The following is a 24,047-nucleotide window of genomic DNA, read 5'->3' as shown; positions in this document are numbered from 1 at the left end:
TATGATTGACAATTGGCTGGAAAATATTTTAACTAGCTTCGGTAAAAGTAATTTTTCAAATGCCAGTTAGAGGCCCCTAGGGAGGCCTCAGCCCCTTACTGGGCCCTCTGTTTCCGCTTCCTCCGTTCCTTTCCGTTTTGGCGAAAAGCAATTCCCTTTTACAATTCCGAGGCTCCATGGCTAACAGTCTTGGGCTACAGTGAAAAAAAAATATTTTTATTTCCCAGTCCAGGTGATTTTGCTCGGAAATGTATTGAAAGTACAGGTATTTTATAATAAATTTTAAGTGATTTAAGTGATTTAAATTTTAAAATTATAATTTTTTATTTGAAAAGACTATTCCTCTGATATCCAGTTTCTCGCTATTTAAACATTTTTTTACAGAGCATCTAAAGTTTTATGAAAAATGGGATAGTAACTGAACTGATCTGAATTTTTTCAGGTGTCTGGAAGGGTTTCCTTGGACCGGATCGGCTCGGGCTGCTGTCAAAGGCGCAGCGGGCAGTCGTAAAATCGCGGCAAACACAATTGAAAAACGACCGGGCCGTGGGAGCGAGACGGCGATGGGCGGTGGAAGCGAGAGGGGGATATGGGGTGAGTGAAGGAGTGCGGCGGCAAACACTCCACACTTGTCAGCAGCGGCCTGAGTCGATTGTGCCGCGTCCGAGACCCCCTTCCAGGCCGCCCCTCCGCCGCCCCTGACTCACGCTTATGCCCACAAATCATAAATTGCCGCCTTAAAATTTATCTTCAATTTTCGAGACCCCATGTGGTGCTTAGCGAATGGTGTTTTGAAATTTATTGCTGCATTTGCAATAAATATTGTCAGTTGAGTCGGGCCCACAGAGGCGGCGAGATGGGGGAGTGGACTGGAGCGGGATGGCCATAATGGCGGCGTTTGCTTGCTTTTTGCATGATTGCCGCTGTAACGCCTCCGCCCAAAGCCCCCCTCCCCCGCTCTTAGCCACACTCCGCCCCTGAAAGTCCCCCTTAGCTCGGCTGGTTCCTTCGCGTCGTCCCCCGGATTGTTTATTGTTTTCGTGCATATTAATGTACGCTGATTGCGGGCCATGGCTAGCTGCGGGAGGGGTCGTTCTGCCGCAGGGGAATCCCCCCGCGTGGCAGTTAGCAGCTGCCGTGCTGTGTCCTTTCCCGCCGAAGCCCCCTGCCCACCCCGCCCATGATTGTTAATTTACAGCGCGAGAAATTGATTGCCATTTTGTTAAGATAGTGTGTGCGAAGGAGCGGGGCTTTCAGGGGGGGTAAAGTGTTCCGCAGGGGTGTGTCCTTCAATACTTGCCGGTTAATTGTGGTGCCTTTTGTACTAACGTATTATTTATCGCACGGGCTCGGAGTGGGGCTAATTGGGGTGGAGCTCTAATGAAATCATCAAGATGGGAAGATTTGAGAGCTCAGATTTTGGCTGGATTTTGGCGTAAAGTTTCCAAATCTTTGAGCTAAACATATAACTTATTTATGGTGGTTAAAGAGTTAGTGTACCCATATCTTTTTATATTTTCACATTTTTTGGTAACTTATAAATAATTAAAAAAAAGCCTACTATGAGAGAAATACATTTTCCGCAACTCCTTATCATTTTAAGTCTGTTTCCGAATTAAGCTGGCAACTGGCCACGAATCCCGATCCATAAGTCAATGGGTCATATTTTCTGCACCATCGCTTGCCGAGATCTTTTGGGCACTTTTGCTCTGTACTTTCGCTTAGGCCTGTGGAGCACCCAGTAAATGTAGGTAAGCTCGCAAAGCCTCGACGACTCGTTGGACGTCAGGCGGCATTGGCAGACCCATCAATCAATTGACAGAGAGCCCAGACATGGACACTCGAGCCGTAGACCCCGTAAACCCCGTATCTCGGGCGCTGCCTATCGAGTCTGAAAGAATGGAATAACTTTCCCTGCGGCCCCCGCACTTCCTGTCGCCACAATTTGTTTGCACTGCTGTCAAGCGTCGATGACTCTCTCCGTCTTCCTCTGACTCTTTCCCTTTCTGTTGCCTGAAGCGGGACAGAGGAAACACTGAAAAAAATTATATTATTTTTACAGAATTAGATCCATACTTATTGGGATACAATGGTTTGATTTGATTCCCCCATTTTCGATACCGCTTTATAAAGATGCATATTTATTACAAATTTTTATAAACATATTCAAAATAGGTCGTAATCCTTTGTAATCTTAAGTAGAAAGAGCCAAATTTATAATAATTTTAATGAAAGATTGGTGCATCGATCTTATACCCTCCGACAAGGGAACTTATTTAATATTATAACATGAAGAAAGAACCTCTACATCAGTTATATGTACCATTTTGGCAGGACAGTTGTATACCCACCGTTTCTAATGATTTTCCTGGGAAAGATAGACCTAGAATCTGTTTTATTTTTGTGTTTTAAAACAGTAAACAATCAAAATAAAATATTCCCAGTGCTGCAACCGACAGGCCTTGCACAAACCCATCGATTCGAGCATGTGACAGGCATCAGGCAGAGCTCATCAATCTCCTGTCGGTCCAAACAAAATATGCAATATGTTCACATTGCGGTAGGGAGAAACCTCAACACGAAGGGCGAGCATCGATAGCACGGGGTGTGCGAGGGAGCGGCCAAAGTGAGATATACAAACAAAAATTAGAACTCCACCGAATGCCGAACCCCTTCTTGTTACTGCGGCCTAACCGCATTCAGTGAATATTGTACGGGGCAAAACAAAACCGAGAAAAATTAGAGAGTATGTGTTGACAGCAGTCATCAATCAAGTGACACAACTTTTGACATGTCAAATGAACGAGCGAGCGCATAAATTACAATGGCAGCCACCATTTAAACGACCCCGAAAGTTACAGAACCGGTGAGATAGTGACTCTGGGCCTCCAGTAGCCGACGAATAGGTAAACAAGCCGGCAATTGGAAAACCGATTTCATCAGGGGACTGGCAATGGGAGTGGGTCTGGGAAATGGGAAATGCGATGTGCGGCGTGTTAAATGCCATTACACTTATCGATAAGATTGATAAGTGTAAACGGTTTTGCGTGTCGCTGCTTTTTCTGAGTCATGAGCTGCACAACAGAAGCGCCGCATTTAATCACTCCCCGACTGGGATACTGAGATACTCGGATACACGGATACACAGATTCCCGCACTCACACCTCCACGCAAGCCATCAGTTGCGGGCCAGACAATCTGTCAAACAGTCACGCTGACAGGCATTTCCACTTAAAACAATGCCAAGCAGCAACAGCTGCGGAAAAACTCCTCATTTCACTCTCCACACTACGCTGTAATTTATCCGCACTCGGCTTTGGGCTGTGGGAAAGCGGATGAACCGTCACGAAATTCAAGATAGTGTTTATCAGCCGGCGAGTACTTAACTCGTTTGCCTCGAGTTCAGTTGGATTGACTTTATTACAACATATTTTCTTGAAGGCTGTAGACTCAGGTAGTCTCAGAATGCATTACCCGGAAAATTAAACCGTCTCTTGGAAAATGCGGGTACTACCTTGACCTTTGTTCATCTTTCAATTATCTCTGTAAATTAATTTTAAAATGTTTTTCTCATTATGAGGATTTTAAATTGAGTATTCGTACTCTTGATTTAAGAAAGTACTGAATTTATGTATAACATTGGGTATATTTCAGTTTGAAAAAAGTATAAACTCGTTTCTTAAATGCAAACTAAATTATTTCTTAAAAGGAGTGCAGTCTCTACTCATTTTGAGAAGAAAAGATCACTAATGTACTCAATTTAAGTAATAATTTTTTAAGAATTTTGTACTGAATTTTGCACTCAAAGTAAGATATTTTTTTAAGGCTGAATTTTTGAGTACAAAAATTCTCAATTTGAGTGCTAATTAGTGAATAATTATCTGTGGTGAAGGAGTTTAAAAATTTAATATAAATATTTTTATAAATAATAACTTAACCTAAACTTAACCTAATATGTGTTTGGGAAATATAGGGCTAACATTTTTCTTTAATCTGAATTATTATGGTCTCTAGACCAATCGCTTAACAAGACTGAAGAAAAATTGCTGGCTGGCAACGAGGTATTTGTAAAAATGCATACTAAAAGCAAAAGTTATCAACAGTTCGGAGTTTGTTTTTCACTTTTCGCATTGCTTCCGCCGTGACAGATTTTACTTTCTGGCGGATCGTGTGTGTGTCGATGGGTGTGCGCAGTGTGTGTGGTGTGTGCGCCGCTGGCAGTGACAAATCCTTTAGCGTTATTTGCGCATGTCGACACTTTGACAGGCGCCGACACATGCGAGTCGCCCCACGTACGCAACGGCCAAAGCCCCTATCATATTTCTTTGGGTCTCAGTGGATTCTCTTTGTTGCCGTAGCTTCCTGTCTGCCCAGCTTGCGGCAAAGTTTTTAATAAATTTGCGTCGTTTTCGGTGGATTTTATTCCGTTTTTTTTTTTTTGCCTGCTTGCGGGTGAGCGAAATCCGCCGAAAACATTTATTTCAATTTTCCCCCCATGTCGGTCGACAGGCGGCGCAACATGAGAAAGGAAAATTGCTGCTGCCAGAGTACTTTACAAATTTGTTTCCGTCTCAAGCCCGGCGACAGGCGAGGAGCGTTGACAGCTGTCAGTGGAGCTGGCTCTTGAGCCGGAGCCAAAAAATATTGACAGTTATCGTACGTCACATGCAAATCAAGTCGGACGCGATGCAGTCGTGCGATATGTTTGCCGCTGCCTCTGAAGCAAATTGGAAAATGTTTGTCTCTTTGGCTCCACAAGTTGGTCTATCCTAGACAGAAGTGTACCTTCGCGCTCACTGCAAAAATTGTACTTGAAAATATTTAAAGTCCTACATTTTAAACCCTAATTTATGTTTAAAATGTTTGTATTTCGTCGCTTATTTTTACATTTCATATGTTATTTATCTTGCTGAATCCCAAATTACAGGTCCTAAATTATGCCAAATATAAAGAGCATCTCATTAGGCGCTTTTATCATGTTGAAGAAGTTATTTTTTATTTTTAATTTTAATTTGCAGTCATTTTTCCTATTGATTCACTAAACGTACATCTTATTTAAATTATTGCTTTAAAATATTCTACGATATCCAATCGTACATCTAAAAATTCCACAAGTTCGAGGTACGAAATAAAAATAAATCGGTGAAATGCTTGAAAAGCTCTTTGTTTGCCAAAATGAAACGCAGGGAGACGAAACGAAACGAATTGAAATGAGAAAATCCCTTGCAATTAAGAACTGTCAACGGTCTTTTGTACACACAACATTCTTGGAATTGTTTGCAAATTCCCCAACACTCATTTGATTTACGATTCGCTGCACCGTGTTGAAAGTAATTTGGCGCTCGATTTTCTTTTCCGAATTTCCCTGCCCGAGTGTTCATGCCATTCGCCTTGACTGTTGTTCGCCGGGCTGTTTGTCGGCTGTCTGGGGCCTGACACGTTGGCATCTCTTTGTAATTGATTAGCCAGCGGGGTTATTCCCTGACACCGCTTGTCGGATCCAATGAGAACAGTCTCCGCCGCTCGGGGGAGATCGCTGCGAGGGTTTTCGGGGCGTGAGTCCGTGTGTGATTGATGGCACCGATCGCTGAAATCAATTGATCAGGCAACACTTTTATGAACTCGCCGAGGTCATGAGTCACTTAGAGAACAATTTGTAGCTCTGGTATGCAATGATAGATCAGGATCACTAGGATCACTAATGCTGAATGGGGATTTGGGGACTTATAAGCACCTAATTCTGGCATTACAATTTCTTTAGTACCTAATTATTTTTCCAATACCATATATATTGTGTGGGACAACCACAAACACATATTTGCTTTCAGATACTATCTTGATCAAATAACTCAACAATTGCCCTGTTTGCACTGGAATTATGTGCAGGTCTACCCTCATCCGCTCGCTTATCTGAGGCAATGTTGATGTTAGATTGCCGCATTCCGTTCGCCGAGTGATCGATGAGGCACCATAAAGCTGCCAAAGTGTAATTCCAGTAGGCGCCGCCGTCGAGAGCGGGCGACTGCACTTAGCCGTAGAGTATCTATAAATCCTATGTGACCATGTTTATATTGTGGATATAGCGACAGATAAGCGGCGGGTAAGCCCAGTGATTTACAATCGCCGCCTGCCCTCATCAATCATAACCGGAAATGTCGGATCGTCGCCTTAAATTATGATCACTCGCTCTCTCTCCTTGGTTCCTTTTTAGCCCCCAGCATCGATCAATAATTCGCCGCTTATCGGGAATGCAATTTATAATACAAAATGGCAGTCGAAAGCCGCTCGAGAAAAAGGGACCATAATTAATATTTAAAAGCTGCGGCCACAGCACTCCGCCCCCGGCTGCCCATTTCCTGGCCCATCTGGTGTGCTCTCCTGTTGCTTCATCGGCGATTCCAATCAGATAACATTAGCACGTCACATCACACAGCGTGCAAAAATTATTATTCATTGAATTTGTGATAAATGTGACAGGCCCAACAGCACTCCGAGGGGTCTCAACAATGCCGACGAGTCGGCCAGGTCGGCTGGCCGGGCCGGCCTGGCTGGGTTTCCAGGCCAATATGGCCAATACGGGCCAGGACCGGACCGAACCAGGCCGGAGCTGTCAAAAATTTGTTGCAAAAAGATATTATCTGGCATGGATGCGAAGGACCGGCGTTGACGATGACGGAGCCTGTCTTTGCCCCAACGAGTCAGTGATGGCATTTCGGCGGGATCCGTCCTTTTTCAGAAGAGTTGAACTATTTTTAAAAATCGGATTTATAATAATTCACATATTGAAAGGAAAATCCTATTTGAACTTACCATAGGGTTTTAGGAAACGCATTTAAGTCTAATCAAACCAAGGCTCAAAATAATAGGCTTAATCCAAAAATTCTAGGATAAGATACTAATAATAATATTCAATACATATTTTATAAAAAATATTATTTATCCCTTCCCGCTTCTAAAATATTTACTTAGCATCACTGCCCAGTGTGTGTGCTCCGGGCTCATCAATAATGAGGCGACGAGGATGTGGCTCGTCGGCTGGGTTTGCTGATGATGGTGATGACCATGATCGATGATTGACCTGTTTTTGTGTTGCCCATCTTTAGAGTGACGATTGCCGGCGAGTCTTCCTCCGGCTCTGACCACACCCATTGACAGGCATGTGCAATGTGCAATTATTTGCGGAGAATCACAACAACGGGGGGAGTACTCCAATGGAATTGCCACGTTGATTGATGTGCTCAATAAATTGCACGACGAGCATCAACTGTTACTGCAGTCTGGCACTGAGCCTGTGGCATGTGATAAGGCCAATGGGAGGTGACAGGGAAACCCAACTGCGGAGCCTTTAAATGTCCAATAGAAGTCGACACAATGGCATCAAGACAGAGAAAGATATTTGATTGACAGTTCGAAAATGCTCGTATTTCAATTGAAAACCCTTTGTGTACCTACTATATACCGTAGCTTGGGTGATCAATATTATAAAATTCTCTAATCAAATTAGCAAACCTTTCATTTTGCAGTGAAACTCTCTATACGACTACCCTTATATTCTTGTCATTTTCGCATTTGCTGCAGGGATCGGCATCTTAATCCCCAGTGGAATGCCTTTCAACGCGTGAATCATTGGCAGCAGAGCCCGTTGTCTTCGGGGAACATTTTAATTATGGTTTTTAATTTCACGGCCCATATGGCGGGCTGTCAGGTGATTTCCCCTGAAATATGCGCAGAACTCGCATCCATCAGGAACGCTTCGTTGGAGGCACTGCCTCCGCGCGAGGAATGCGCACTGAGCGGTGAAATATTTCACTCTATTTCTGTTTTCGTCTTGCAGAATGAAATTAAGTGTTAATCTCATTTGATTTGTCATTTTCACATGACGTGATTTGGCGGCCTTCGCTTTGGCCCCTGATGTATGGGAAACAAATGTTTCTCTGACACATTTATTTGTTTAATGAGACGTTGAATAATTAGTTGGATATGGCACAAGCGCAAGAAAACGCAGTCGAGTACAAAGGCGAAAAACCCAACTCAGCGTAGATGTGGATTTCCATCCTCACACCCCCGCCCACACACACATCAGTTGGCCTGGCAATTTATAAATTATGATTGACGACTCTGTGTGCGGAATTGTGTGACCCATCGCAGTTAGCCTCTTCCCTTGCCCCGTACTCCCCGCCTTGAAAGCCCCCCCAACATCATGTGAGACTCGTCGGACATTTTTCTATATAGTTTTTGCCCTGGCCTCGGTCATTATGGCTGACAGCGCGCCTTCAAAATGATGAGTTTAGATTGATGGCCGCACATCACTCAGCGAGATGGCAGCCACACCGAGTGGGGTCGAAGCTCGAGTGGGTTGTGCGAAGTCAAAATACCCTCTCTCAAGGACTGCCCGAAGGTCCTTGGAAATAAGACTCCCCAGAAATCACACAGTTTTTAAAAAGAAGAGTGGTTTCTATGCTTGTTTTTGGGGAAATATGTCAGGCTTCTGCAATGATGCATTTAACATTTTATCGAGTTATCGAAGCAAGTTATCGACTTTTGAATAAATACTTCTAAAAAAAATAAAAAAAATAAATCAAATATATCAAGCTTCTCCAATGATGCATTTAACATTTTATCTAGTAATCGAAGCAAGTTATCGACTTTTGAATAAATACTTCTAATAAAAAAAAATTTTCCAATTAAACAATCAACTTTTTAAGAGTTATCGACCTAATAATTGATAATATGATTACTAAAAATAAGTAAATAAATATTTTGCAATAAAAGTATTATCAATAAAGGTTTAAAGTATTATGTTCCGCATTGTTATATTTTAAAATTCTCTGGTCCTTTTAGTTCATTTATCTATCTTCAAAGAGGGAATACGAATACAATGCAACTGCAAACGCTCTCTGTGGTTTCGGGCTCAAATCCTCCCCTGCCTCGCCTGTTGACATGTCACTAATTTCAGAATCGCTAAGCTGATTTTTCTGGAAATTTGATTTTCGCTGCGGGCCAGCCCCCTGGGACTGCGACCCCCCTTTTGCAACTCCGGCGGATGATTGATGTGTTTGGCATATGAAAAACCGAGCCGAAAACCAAAACCCTTTTTCGAAGCATATTCTATGTCATTTTGTGTGCCAGCGGAGAGGAGAAATGTATTAATCATCCAAGCGAGCCGAGGTGATAAATTAAGTTTGAAGACGATTGGGAAATGTCTGTCGAGTAATTAGTGAACTGAGCCGGGTCTAAGGATTGGGGTCGTCGGAGTTTGCCGTATCTTCCCAGTTCCCAAAACCATAAGCAGCGTTGAGATGCCTAGGAGGCGGCGGCGGCGGCGGCGGCCTAAGAGAGCAATAATGATGTGCCTGACAGAAGAAATGCAAGAGACCGAAATTAAATATGATAAAAGACCCACACAGTCTGTTGCCATAATTAAGTGTGACATGCAAAAGTATGAATTATCACTGAAATGTCAAAGTGTCACAGCTGCCATCAGGCGGAGATGGAGAATCTGGCGGAAGGCATAAATAAAGCCGGCGAGGAGAGAGTGCAAGAAGCCGACAACGAACGCCGCGTGTGGGATTAACTGACTTGAAAATTTATGATATGAAAAATTACTTGAGTCCCGGCGCACACACAAAACCGAATGCTGAAAACTGCAAACCGAAAGATGCAAACGCAGGGCAGCGCGCGAGAGATACAAATGCACAAAGAGAGATGTTTATTTTGTATTTTATCCGTCGTCTCCCATCGAGCATCGCATCGAGAAATTTGTGGCCCGAACAAATTTCCCAAAGTCTCTGCTGAAAAATTAATGTGCACAACTGTCAGTGCAGTGACAGAGATGCGATGTGAATGGGGTTCATATTCATTTCGGTTCGGCTTGGCTCGGGGCGTGAGGGTTGCTGTTGTGAAAGCTCTTGATAAATGATTTTGAAATGTGACAAAATGCTTACGAGCGGGATTAACGGGGACGAGACGACGACGGGCCCAAGGATGGTTCGCCCCGGCTGCGAAAAAGAGTTATTTGCCGTCTAAGGGACCGGCAAAGTTTGTTTTGTGCCATCGGAATCAGGTGGGATTATAGAGATTTGCTCAAATGAAGTTGTAACAGAAGTGGATGCTGAGTTGGCTGTGGCGAAGGTGCGAGTCCTGAGCCAGACGAATCAAATCTGAGCGTCAATAAAACTCAAATGAATTGGGATTTGTTTTGTTTGCATTTGGGGAAAATCAATATTGTACTATTATTTTAGGCTGGGTTTTCATAAGATGCAGTATATTTATTAAGCCCCTTATACTTAGTTCAATAAAGATTTAGTTGCCATTTATTTATGTAGTTTAAGTAGATAAAGAATTGTCGCACACGATGATTTTCTAATTTAATTAAAATCAGATTAAATACACACACTTTGTCACCTTACTATTTAAATTTTTGTTGAATTTAGTAATATTAAAACTAAAATAATAGTATTCCTAAGAATAGAATTTAATATGTTGAGAAACACCGAAGTTTTAGTTTTTAAAATATTTTTAAGATTATTCCAATGGTACATACAGGAAATTGGACAATATCAATAGTGTTCAAGATCACATTGAATAAGTAATATTGTGTACATTAAAATGGAGCCGAGCATAGCAGCTACAGAGCTCCGTGTGATAGAAAACATTCCCATCACATTCACTTTTACAGGGTTTCGAACCAGTTGCAGCTGAAAGCTCTCAAACTGAAAATAAATATTTGATTCAAAATAAAGATACTCTAAAACGAATATCTTACCGATCTTTCGAGGCAAACATCCAATCGAGAAGCAAGCAATGTGTTCTTCCGCAATAGACCATTCAGTTTCTTGTCATCATCAAGGGTATACATCAGGATAATTATATTGAGAAATACATTCAGATAGTAAAAGAAGGACCAGCTGCAGCCAACAAAAAAATTAGCATGGTTATAAGTGAAGGCCTGTGCGCCATATTTAAACGTAGAATATATCAGGTAGCCAAATGATACCGAAGTCACATAGAATTCGGCAAACAACGCCAACGTCTGGGGGCCAAGTATCTCCCCAAAGCGTTTCGCAATCGAATACACTTGGTCCTGGAGCTTGGCAACACTTTCCAACTTATTGGATAGATGGCCACATCTAGTGACAAAAGCATCGTCCCGCTGAGGAAGGCCACTTAGCCTCTCACTTTCTCTGACTACTTTTTTCAGCTTTTCGTTTATAATCTGGTATTTCGTTCGAAAGAATAGCAGTATCAAAAAATATTGCAACACGGCTAGATTTGTAATGAAAAAGGTCCAAGACATCATGAATAGCCGGAGATTTAGCTGGATGTTTTGGGAATCGATTATTTGTACGGTCTGGGCAACATGGAGAAGGAAAACCACAGAGGCGGTAAAGATTTTTAAGAGAAGCCACCAGCGATATGGTTTTTTGTATGGACTATCCAGCGGCGAAAGACGAAAAACACCTGCCATAATCTGCATCATCTGTTTGCGCTTGCGCCACCTAATGAGCAGTGTAAGAAGTCCTAAGAAAAGTTTAATATACATCAGTTTTGAAACATATTTGTCTCACCTGCAATTATCCTCAGACCGGTCACTGTGAGTACTACGCTTGCCTGCAGCGTGTTTGTTTTCCCAAGCATAGCACGGAGATCCGCTATTCCGGTGGAACAGTATAGGAGCAAAATACAAAATAGGATACTGATCGCAGCGGAGTAAAGAGTACATCGCCGGGTCTTAAATACGCGCCCCAAGTCCCGATCATACTCAAAATTGTTCAAGCCCGCCAAGAAGCAGGTGAAGTAAACTGCCCTTAGCAAGCACTCGACACCGTCAACCATTTTGTAAAACTAATAATGTTTTCCACGGAATTACCAAAACTCTCAGACTATATAACCTTGCTATGCCCGACATTTATAAATGAGGGTTATTACTAAAGCAGATTTTTCTTCCCAGATAGAAGCAGGGTAATATTACACCTTTTATCAGTTTTGTACAATATACAGAGCTTCCCAACAATTAGAAAATTAACCGAGAAAACGCTGCACTCGACGGTCTCGACTATGAGATACTCCTTATCAAGCTACAGAAAGTGATAGAAACGCCACCTAGCGTTCATTCCTATTTACGATATTTCACTAACGCGCCACCTACCGTAGGCAGGAATGAAGACTAGGTTTGCTGCAAATCTCCATCCTTCTTGCACTCTAATGAATTCGCTAATTACTTATTATTATATTGTTAACATATATCCTGCATAATGCTTATATTAAGCTGTCTGTCCTCTTTGTACGCAGATCTTAACGAACAAGGCGTTTAATCTGCCAGGATGAAGTAACACGAATTTGTTAAAAATAAAATGAAAACTGCAAACTGTATGGTTCTGACAGATTTAACTTTAAGCACTAGAAAAAAATAAAATTGACTTACCACATTTCGTTATGTAAGTACCCCCCGAACTCTTAACTGCTTTTCCCTTCTTTTGACCATTGCTCATCAAGGCATCCATCATCCATCCGTCGCGACACTATAAAGACCCGAAATCAAAGACGCCACGAGTTCACCCTTGAGATACCGAGCTGCGACGTAGACACCAATGATCACTTGATCGGTGATGGGCGATCGACGCCTTGTGGCGTTTTCAAGCCATCGATCTTGTTAGTTTTGACGCATCTGTAAGTGGCGGCGACAAAAGTCGGAAAGTGAAATGCAAACCTCAAGATCCGCCGCCAGATCGATGGTCGATGGATCGCATCGGGGCCAAGACATCATCAGTCAAGTGGCGCGACTGCGTCCATGGCCGGGTCAATTCGCGTGACAGCTCTCTTGATTTATGCGCCAGACACTTGAGCAACCCTCGAGATAATCGTCGAATTCCCCGCGCCAGGGCGCAGACTATTTATCATATAATTAACCGAATCGATAATGTTATTACACTGTCTATAAATCGGACACTGCAAGATCGTAGCTGCGCTGATAAATTGGGCGGATGGAGTGTGGCAGGTGTCTCGACGGGTCTGGCTGGGAAGTCCCAATTACTTGGGGAACTTTTGACACGACCGTAAACACAGATAACCCCAAGGAAGAGCCCCAAATGCGGGTCTAGCTGGGCACCCGAATGATCCAAAAATACGATGCCATTCAGTTAATTGAAAGTCCATATCAGTGTATTTAAATACCGTATTTGAAAGAGATGTGGGGTATATTGGAATTTTGGGATGATATGAGGCGGTCTTTCATTAAAAGAAGGGAGACATTTATATACATTTGGGTTCTTTTTAGTCTGTAAATGTAGCTACATGTGATTACTAATGTAATATGTTATGTAGTTTTTCGAGTAATGAGCATCTGTTAGTCGGTAGGGGCGCATTTCATGTTCCTTTGTTTGGGGGCGATTAAGCGAAAGCGCCACTCCCTAACCTCCGAGCAGTGTCCACTTTCCGTTCCAGGCACCTCATATAAATCAATTAATTTAAACTGTCAGGCGGCTGTCAAATTGTGTTGCTACCGGGAGCGTTTTTCGTTTCGCTTTTGACTCGCTCGGCTTCGCTGGGGTTTTATTTTACTTCACTTTACTTTGTTTTGGGTTCTCGAGTGGCGGGGGCAGGCGGCAAAGATACTCTGGGTACGGCGACATGTCGAGATTTACTGGGTGATTGACGACTTCATGTGTCATTAAATACCGTTAGCAGTCGCTTTTGTACGGCGCACACTGGACCGGAGTCATTTTTCATGCCACATCGCCCGCGTTTAGTGAAAGTCGCTGCGACGATGCCTTATTTGTGGCTGCGGCACTTGTGGCTATCTGAGTGCGATTAGTTGCAATTAGACAACCCGCCGCGGGGGTGGCATTTACTCTCAGATATACAGTTTAAAATACATTTGGTCAAAGAGAAAATTTCCATTAGAGAGTTAGCAAAAAATAATAAAAAGTCATGTAAAGGAAGTGAAATGTTATTCCCAATTTAATTCCTTTCTTTTGGTAACTCCCCGCTAGGGAGTTAAATATTCAGTTTTTCATGGCATATCTCAAGGTCCACTCCCGAGCTTTCTGAATGGCCCTCTCCTGGTTGACCTTCCACAGCTGTGCCACATCGTTGACCAGTGGATCGTCTGTATTGGGGGCACTTAGCAGGGCCTGGATCGAGAGGAGAATAGTGCGAATCTGCAGCGCTGGACTCCACCTGTCCTTCAGCACATCCAAGCAAATACGACCCAAACTATCGATATTGGGATGATAGATCTTCGTCAGGAAGCGAACCATCGGCGCCTTCATGGGGTAATCGCCGGGCAGAAACAGCTCCAGCTTGAAAACACCACCCTCGAAGGGCGAGTCATGGGGTCCACAGACGAGAACATGGAAGTAGCGGGCATTACTCTCATCCGGGATGGCACTAATCCCCGGAGTAGGGTCCGCCAGGAGACACTGCGTCTCCTTCAAAATGCGAGGAGACAGTCCAGACATATCCTATGTATATAGAAGTATTTTAGAGCAAGTTGTTTTTCAGCGTATATATTTGTATATACCTTCTTTTCGCACAAGACTCCCCAAAAAAATATTTTGATAAATTTTATAATTTTTCAGCTGTGATACCTACAATTGATTTTTTGTGATGGCTTACTGTGATTAGTTGATATCATATTTTAAAACATTCACGAGCTAACCTGTCATTCTATCAACTTGGCTTACTCGATTAGCCAAATCAGCTCAATAAGAGCCAATCAAACCTTCAATTGCCATACATTTGCAATTATCCTTTGGTGAGCAAAATTGAAATTGACTCGAGACACTCGCCCTCGAGCTCCGTTCCCCATCCACAACAATAAACCGAACCCCATTCCCAGCCCGCAATCCTTGAGTGCTTCTGAAATCCCGGGTGAACTGGCAATGTTAACTGGCACTCAACTAGCAGCTTATTAGCAAACTTTGCCATTGGATTATATAGTTGAATATTATAATAATCGAGTTAGGTTCGTGTAAGTGGGTGCTCCGCCGGGCTTGGGGGCATGGTTGGCAGTCAGCTTTCATGCACAATTTCCGTTCTCATGGCTCCGGGCATGAAAATAAGCCCACAGTTTACGAGACGACGGCGACGAGGACGTCTCATGTTGGTGTAACAAAAAGTGGGCAACTTTTTAGAGCGACGAGGAAATACTTTGCTAAATTGCCAGGGCAGGGAATGTGGCCCCCGCCCCATGAACGCCCCTGCTGGCCACCATCCTTTGGGCGGCCTGCCCTCGTGGAATGGCTACAAAAACCAATAACAGGACGTAATACACTCATGTGTGTGCGCGAGCTGGGAGGGGATGGGGAAATGGGGATTCCAACTTTTACAAATCGTTAGCATTTCGCACGTTTATTGAGTTGTTTTTGTATGTAAATTGGTTGCATAACTTTTGCCATGGAAAGTGTCGAGTGGCCGGAATGGCAACACAAACGCAACCTAACCCTTTCGGTGCTCCCGCACTATTCTACACTGGATTATTGTCTGTAGATTTTCAGATACGCAAACGAACATTCCCTGCCCGCCTGAATGTCCTCGTGTGCATAAACTTTGATTCCACTTTGAGTGCGCCAGCGCATGCTAAACACGTTAGGGTTTCTTTTCAGGGAGTTTCGATGTTACGATTACCCTGTAAAGGGATATAAAGTCATTTTATTAATATGTAATTTACCTCATAAAATTCTATATATCATGCCATGAACAATACCTAAGATAATGCATGCAAGGGATAATTACAAATTTCCAATTTGATCATGTCTAAAATATTTTAAAACTATAAGTTTTGAGACATGAATGGACTATTATATCATCATAACATGTACCATAATTAACTAAAGATTTCATGCGTTAATATCTTTAAGCCTGCCAAGTAAAAGTCGAATCATTTATCGAAATTGTTCTTAAACATTTATTTCTCTGCAATTATTTACAATCCTTCAAACACATTGAAATATAATAATAAAAACATAAATGGAATACCCATCCAAAATAAATAATATCAATAAAATAGAAAGAAAAAGTTTTTCTGTTAATAATTATGATCAATTTTTTTTTAATAAATAATAAAAATAATAATATATATTGTATCTATGTATGTCAGACTAATATATTCAAAAAATTTTTAGAATTCATTTTGTTTTAAATGACCCCTGAAGGTTTTTATATATATAGTAAGTAGCTTTACGCTTGATATACCCTCATCATTCCCGACTACTGTGCATAAAAAGTTTAAGCTATTTGCGTATCTCGCAGGCGAAGGCTTTTCCTAGTGCGAAAATGATGCGGGGAAAGGTCGCTCTGTCTGTGGCTGTCGTTTTGGTTTGGTTTGGCTGGGTTTGCTGGCTTTGGTTTGCTTCGGTGGTGCATATTTGTCGTTTGCGGTTTTCAGCTGCAAATATTATAGCAAATTGAACTGTAAATAGTTTTTATTGCCCTCTGGCCGCAGAGTCAGATTCAAACGGAGTCGAGTCGAGAATATGGCCGGGATGAAGTGCAGCAAAGCTCTGTTTTTGTTTTCCAACTATATCGGGGCTGGCCAGGCCGCAGTTTGTCGGCAGAAATTCCATTTTCTGGCCGGGACAGTAAGGGCCACAAAATGAAGTTGTGGAAATTCGCAAAAGATTAACTCGCAGAAATTCCAAAGCAAACACTTGACTGCAAACGCGTCTTGGCTTTTAGCGAGAAGGTATTGCAAATATTTGGTAATCGAACTATTGTCATTTTGAATACTACCATAAAAGAAAATATTACTTAATCAATCGACCTTCTTCAAGATTTCTTAGGGTATAGGTTTTTTTAACAAATCACTTCCGTTGTTTCAATTATGGAAATTAGGCAGCATGAATTCACTTAAATTCAAGCAAAAAATCGCCACCTTTGACACCAACCCAAAATCAAGCGAAAAGGCGACACCCCCTCAGCGCATGATTAATGGCCGGCAAATTAATATGAAATTCCGACGCCTGACTCGACGACCGTCGTCGTCATCCTCGCAGAACACCAAACTAATAATTTGTGTGCCGTAATTTGCATAGATATATCATTATTATTATATTTCTTTCCTTTATTTCGTACACGCCTCGCATTTTCATCAATCAATCGGAGTGCAGGGCAGGCGGGCACAGGGAATGACATGACATGAAAAATATGTTTGCCAGTCGATGGAAGAATTATAATTTATAAAAATTTTAAGAGCAACTGCAACGTGCGCCACTCGCGCCATCAATCAAAAATCTCGGTGGACATTGCAGACGGACGGATGGTGGACAGATGGACGGGCGTCTGTCTCGGATCCGAGATTACGACGGTAGCCATCCGAGGCCCGGACCAATGACCGACCCACCATTCACTTTACTGAGTATTTAAGGTCTAGGTAAGATGATACCCTGGTCAGAAGGTTTTTGGTATTATTTATAAGTTTAAGGAACATATGAAAATATATAATTTACTTAAAGTGTTAAAGTGTTGGAGGTAAGATATAATTATAAAATGACATTCATAGATAAAAGATAACTAATTTACATATTATAAAAAAACGACATTAAAAATACATTATAATTACTTCAAAGCAGGGTATTTAAAGTGTCTTCTCCAAAGTAACATATTTTCTTCGGTTATAAATGATTTGAATTATGGAGCCGACAATGAGATGAAGACCATGACGATGCTGGCCCGCCTTCTGACGATGATGATGTTTGGTTCTCGCTCTTTGGCTATTGTTGGTCCGCCATGGCGGATGTTGAAAAATGTGAAAATTGTGAAAAATTCTACAACAATTCAGAATAACAAATGCCCCAGACGGAAACGCCGGAAAAAAACGAAGTATATTAGATTTGTTCCAGGCCAAGACAGGCATCCAGGGGCTTCAATTTGTTCGCTCTCAAGCGAGATTAATGATGTTGCACACAGGGGCCATCTAACATTAAATGCCAGCTAATTAATGATCAAACTGTTGCAAGATACGGCACGCCCCCAGAAACATAATGTGCCCACATTTCGCACGATTGAAGCTGAGAACTGAGTGACACAGTAGTCACTCCATGTGGATGATGATTGCTCTCCGCAGTCGCACTTCCCTTCCGGTTTTGTGTGTCCCATGATTAATGAGCTTATTATGTACTATACTTTCCCACTCGCTCAATCTCTCCTTCAGCCGGCTCAGTTCCTGTGGACAAGTCAGAATTTCTTTTCTTTTTGGCACAGGCCTCATTACTCTTCATTGTTCATTTGGCGTAGTGTGCCAGCAAGATTTATTACCATCCCACTGGGCCAGGGTTGAGAGAGCTCGCAGATTATGTTCAAAAATAATGGGAGTATAGTAGAAATTTATTTATATATGTTGCAGGGAACACCTTAAAATGCACACATTATTACTTATATTTCTATAAATTAGACATGGTTTAGAAAATACCCTCTGTTAATTAAAAAAGTTTTATAAATATTTTGGTAAGAATAAAAAACTATTTTTGATTTAGAATAATTACTTGTATTTCGATTTCCTAAGTGATCTTAAGTGGAATGGAAAAGAATTGTTTGGAATGGAATCGAATGGAACATAATGGAATGACACACCGTGTTTTTCAAAGTCATTCCAATCCGCATCAAAAAGTTACAGTACCTTTAAACAGATCATACAGTTTATTTACTTTATACATTTAAATTTTAACCCAGTTCGTAATGAGATGAAATTACATGTTAATGAACCGTTTTAAAAGACTCAATTTACTTCGCTGGCTTTCCCTTTGGTGCCCTCCATTTACTCGGCCAACGCAATACCTCGTTCCCTTAGTGGATTAAAATGTTTATTGGCCACTGAGCTCAGCAATTCGCAGTATTTCCGAGCGGAGGCCACAGCAACATCGCAACGTTGCAGTGGCAACAAAATCAACGAACGAACGCGCTGACAGCTGTCAACATGTCGTATGATTAATGTTGGCCAAATGCGGTTGCATTTTTGTGCGTTTCGCGCTGTAAATGAAATGATAAATTGGGTGTGCAAACATTTTTGCCCCGTTCGCCAACCGGTGGACCGATTTTCAGCTTAATAACGAAATGAAAACAGAGCAGGCAGCGTCGGGCGGCGAGAAGTCCCTCAATTAAATTGCCTTTCACCAGCAGAATGCCATTCAGGAAACTTTGCCACATATCCGTTCGCTCGTTCGCCACTTGGAGTTGCACAAACAGTTGGTATTCTTGTTGCTGTTGCTGTGGCACACCTTTGTTGACACCTCTGGCCAACACAACCCCAACCTCGGGCGCTCTGGTGGCGTGTGTGAAGTGGCATGTCCACATCCGTTTCGCCTCGCGTTTGATTGATTGAAACTGCAGTTGCAACTTGCTGGCACCAAAAGGCGTTGACAGCTTGCCTCTGGCATTGGTTGAATAGAGGCGGAGGTGCAGAGGGGGTGCACCTTACAAAGTGCACAAATCAACGCTAATAATGCGCGACCTTTGCTCTCGTGTCAGTCGAACACCACTCGCTAGATTTCACTTCAATAGAAATCAATGAAATGTCAGAATAGGAAGTCGCTGGGGGGGAAATCAAGGCGTTTAACGGCTGCTTTCAGTGAATGTTCAGTATTGAGATGTCTCCACAGCTACGGAAATATGCAAATAATAATAAGTATACATTAATATTTATAATTTAAAACGGGTAATAATGTGTCTAAAAAAATATTCAATGTATTTACTTACTTTTTAACATTGACCAGAAATGGTCTTTAAAATGTAACATGTTCTAATAAAAGCCTGTTTTTTAGAAAAGTTATTAACATTTATATATTATATTTTCCATTGTAATAACTATAATCATAATTATGCAAAAATGCTATATTTTTATCTGAGGACCAATCTTTGGTGTCAATCACTTAAGCATGTCACTTGCACATGACAAGTCATCCTCCACCTGAGTGTGCAGTTCTCTAATGCGTACAAATTGCCCATTTGCATCTTTGGATGCGGAATCCCCCCGTCCTCCTGTGTCTGCAAGTCGAGTCAATTTCCTGCTGCAACTTCAAATGCACAACTAATAACATGGCGAGCCGGGAACTTGGCCTGCCAGGGCAAACAGTATAAATGTAGTCAACTAAATGCGTCATGAGGCAGGCCAACCTGCAACATGGAATCAAGGATTGCGGGGTGGCGGGATCTCGAGACGATGGTGGCAGCGGCGCACAATATGGCCAAAGGCTGCGAGCGGCAACAACATAATAAATTAATTATATGCAACATCAGCAACAGTGCCCCATTGCCCCCCTTCAGCGCTCCCCCCTCCTGCCACACATTCGCTTGAGTGATGTGTGGCATAAAGTCGTGAGCGTGAGCGTCTATTAGCAGTCAACGTTGACGACGTACAACGATCCGCCACGCCCCCCGGCAGCCCCACCGCCCCCTTTTCTGCTTCTTCCTCGCACACGAGCGCGAACAAACAAGGGGCGTGGCAAGGGGGCAAGGGCAGGGCGGGGCAGGGCAGATAGTTTAGCATGTGTGGCATCTCGGAAAGGCGAGCCCAGTCAAGACAAGTCAAGTCGGGAGTAGAGTTGAGTTAAGTTGAGTTGGTTTTTGCGGGCTGCTTGAAGGGGTGCCCGGCGGATGGCGGATGGTGGATGGTAGATGGAAAACACCGGAGCCAGTCAAACGGGCAATCCATCCATCAGCCGCTGGCAGACAGCAATTGCAAGCTGCAAGTTGAGCGGCTATGTAGCATGTCTGATGTTGCTGCACTAACCGCAGCGAGCGGGTTATTACCGCTGGAAAGCTGCTCCAATTTTCTATGGATTTGCCCAGTGAAAGGGATTCGAGGGGTCCTTGAAATGGCGTCTGATTGGTCAGGGGAGATCCTAGGAAAAGCTGTGGACTCGCTGCTTTTTTATTTAATTTTTTACTGAAAAAAAGCTAATCATGCCATATTTTGTGTGTGATATTTTATTTGTATAGTATATACATACAGCAGATTTAAATAACATTTTATTAAACATTAACATAAATTTATTGTTTTAAATCTTTTAGCGTCAGTCCTACTCGATTTATTATTACTTCATAGCAGTGTGTTGCATTATTTCACATCATTTTTATTTCATTGAATAATTTGGTTAAAAATAGTATCTTAAAGATACTTTATTAATAAAAGTGTTTATTGCTTTTCATTATACACTGCCCTATATTCACTTTCTTTTCTTTTTTGTATTAAATCTATTTCAAAGTATTTTTTGCTTTAAAGTTTTTAAAGGATTGTACATTTTTCCTTTGACATTTCATTATTCCCTAGAAAGAGCATTCCCAGTTCGATCTTCCCCACTCAACTTTGGCTTAATAATTTTCGCATTGTTGCTGCAAAGACGTTGCCACAAATGTTGCTGACGTTGCCGGCTGGCCAGGCTGAGGAGACGCTGGCCATAGATATGGATTGCATGGGGCTGCGAGGGGCCGGGAGATGTTCTGATTGGAAAATCAAGTGTGTGCATCGGACGGGGTGAACGCTGGTGGCTGGGCATGTTTGCCTGCTTTTAATGGCCCCAACTGACAGAGACTGCAGCTCCGCTAATTGCGAATGCTTGACGCATGTTGCAGCCACTCATGGATGGGCATGGAGGCGGGCCAAGGGGGGTCCAGTGGGGGCGGAGTGGGGCATGTCTTTTGCTTAGACAGCTCCACTTCGCTGCGCTCCTCACTCAATTCGTCTCGAGTCCTCGCAGCTCGCAGCTCGCAGCTCGAAGCGCTGCGTGATTTTTAATTAGTTTTCTTAGAAATTAAATTGTTAATTTGATCGACGCGTTTGCCGCACTCCCTTCAGCCCTTCAGCCCGACATACCCTCAATCTGCCTGGCTGAGCTGCTAAGTGGCCTGTTGCTTTGACTTCATTATGGTGCCTGGTGTTTGGTGCTAGCAGCTAGCTGTTCGCTGTTTGCTGTTCGCCTGTTTGAGCTCTTTGTCTGCTCATTAATGCCAATTCTGGCGCGCCGGAGTTGACGCCTGCCACCATATCGCCAAGGAGCCACATCGCCCCTCCTAGTCCATCTGCCGCCTTTGGTCACGGCCATCATGGAAGACAAGTTGCACTCGTGACTGAGTGCGCGAGTGTCGGTTGTTTATGGGTCTTGCGGGGAATGAGCTATTCGGAAATTGCGGCTGCGCAGGGTGGAAGGGGCCCAGGGGTCCGTAGTCAAACATATTTTGCAGTTAAGGGAATGCAAGCTAAGAAATTGCTTGTTGACATGCAACTTGTAGAAAGCAATCTAAGGATGGATTGATGGATGAATCATTAGGCGGGATCGGGATGGGGGAGAGTGCTGGGCTGGGATTTCTTCTTCGCCAGATTTATAAAGAGCTGAATCTTTAGCACAGTCAAAGTAAAAAAAAATAGAGTAACAAGCTTCAGAGAACTAGTAAAAGTATAAACAAATTTAAGAATATTTTGTTGGCATTTTAAAATAAATTATTTTACATTATTGCTAAGAAACTAGTCTTGGTAAAGGCTATTTTGATTTATTATAATACAGACACAATTTGTAAATGCAAAAAAACATATTAAGACGAGATTGATTTTCCATCAAACAGTAAGCCAGGTTTATCCCTTGTTTTTACATCCAAAGGGCTGTCAAAGTCTGTTTCGTTGTCAGACTAGAATAAACTAGTTTACCAGTTTGCCAACCCCATCGCACACAGGCTTCCACCCCGAAACATCTCAACTGAATGTTGCCCGCGACCAAACAACTTTCGCCTCCAATCAGTCAATCAATCAATCAATCAGCGCCCAACTGACAATTTCGAGCCCACTCTGCCGGAGCGAATGCCACCATCTCGGCGGCTCAGTCACGCCCTTTACGGCGGTGCACCTTCAAAGTCCAGGTGGTTGGGGTGCCTGGGGTGGTGCTGCGGTGCATGTGCATGGCAATTAAGGCCGAAATAAAATAATACTCCGAAAACGCCAATTAACCTTTGAATGCCATGCATGACCACGTAGCCTGTGCTCTCTGTTTTTTTTTTTTGCAGGAATGGGCTGCATGGTATGGGGGGTCGAAAGATAAAATAATTACCCAGACGCATAACTCGAAAGTAAAATATAACATTAATGTATGCATGCACACAGCGAAGGAGCGAGTGACTGAAAAGCACCCGGATCCGTAGCCAGTGCAATTTATCTCACGCGGATCGCAGATACATATATACATCCCTCCGTCCATCCTCCCGAGCCCTTCGCCCACCCGTTCGCCTGCGTTTCGATGGCAAGGGCCCTAAATATGAAATAATTTATGATGCGACATTTTCATCAGCAATTCGTTAAAATTCATGCATGCATGCATTTTTAAGCAGTTTCCCCCAGCACCCCCCCGCCGAACAGCACTCTCGCCGCCACTGAGCCACCCCTTCTCGGTGCCGTATTTATAAATTTATTAAGCCCTGAAAGGAGGGGATCACTCCTCGGCCCTGGGTCCGCCAGACAAAGCCAGGCGACGACAACACGAATCGCATGTAAAATTCTTATTTTAATCGATGCAAATATGCAGCGGGGCAACAACAATTGCTGATGACGCTGATGGTGGTGCATGCTACATGACAGGCGGTGGTGCAGTGCTGCAGTGCAGCGGTGGTGCGGTGCTGCGGTGCTGCGGCGGAGTGGGGCATGTGTGTGTCGCCGGGGAGGCCTGCAGCGAAGGGAAAAGAAACTCGGCCATCGCGATAATAAATCAATTTTCACAATAAACAGTTGTGTGCCCTGGCGACAGACGATGTCGAGGGCTGACTGTACAGTGGGACCAACTCAAAAAAATTGCACAGAACATTTAAAAACTTTCCTACGGTTCTTACAAAATAACAAACTAATAAACTAATGGAGGCCTGAAGATTTTTCTTTGTACACAAAAAACACCTAAAAATATATAATATATTTAATAAATTTATGGTATTCCTTTGATATATTTTTTTATAATTCTCTAAAATATATGCCTTGTATATTGATAACTGGCTTTTATCAAATTGATAATCATATATCTTTCCATCATATACACATTAATCCACCTAACCCAAACCAATATTATTTTAAAATTCAC

General features: G+C 42.7%; 3 protein-coding genes across 3 annotated transcripts; all 3 read right to left on the bottom strand.

Annotated features, from left to right (window-relative positions):
- Positions 1-10,540: 10,540 nt before the first annotated feature.
- On the bottom strand, positions 10,541-11,134 carry LOC108032344 (putative gustatory receptor 36b). The gene is made up of 2 exons (XM_044094275.2): positions 10,766-11,134; positions 10,541-10,712 (listed from the first exon to the last, which is right to left on the bottom strand). Exons 1-2 carry the CDS (start codon positions 10,856-10,858, stop codon positions 10,560-10,562), a joined length of 246 nt encoding a protein of 81 aa, XP_043950210.2. The 5' UTR covers positions 10,859-11,134; the 3' UTR covers positions 10,541-10,559.
- LOC127010483 (putative gustatory receptor 36b) lies at positions 10,885-12,542 on the bottom strand. The gene is made up of 4 exons (XM_050884981.1): positions 12,425-12,542; positions 11,568-11,651; positions 11,179-11,520; positions 10,885-10,907 (listed from the first exon to the last, which is right to left on the bottom strand). The coding sequence occupies exons 1-4, from the start codon at positions 12,504-12,506 to the stop codon at positions 10,885-10,887; spliced, it is 531 nt and encodes a 176-aa protein (XP_050740938.1). The 5' UTR covers positions 12,507-12,542.
- A 1,399-nt stretch (positions 12,543-13,941) lies between these two features.
- LOC108032445 (ubiquitin-conjugating enzyme E2 N) lies at positions 13,942-14,655 on the bottom strand. Its single transcript, XM_017106270.3, has 2 exons — positions 14,522-14,655; positions 13,942-14,462 (listed from the first exon to the last, which is right to left on the bottom strand). The coding sequence occupies exon 2, from the start codon at positions 14,457-14,459 to the stop codon at positions 14,004-14,006; it is 456 nt and encodes a 151-aa protein (XP_016961759.1). The 5' UTR covers positions 14,460-14,462; positions 14,522-14,655; the 3' UTR covers positions 13,942-14,003.
- Between the last annotated feature and the right edge of the window lie 9,392 nt (positions 14,656-24,047).

The sequence above is a fragment of the Drosophila biarmipes genome, chromosome 2L (genome assembly GCF_025231255.1).
Source record: "Drosophila biarmipes strain raj3 chromosome 2L, RU_DBia_V1.1, whole genome shotgun sequence".
In the NCBI taxonomy this organism is placed as follows: domain Eukaryota; kingdom Metazoa; phylum Arthropoda; class Insecta; order Diptera; family Drosophilidae; genus Drosophila; species Drosophila biarmipes.
The sequence above is the reverse complement of the archived record's forward strand: the minus strand, read 5'-3'. Positions and strand labels throughout refer to the sequence as shown.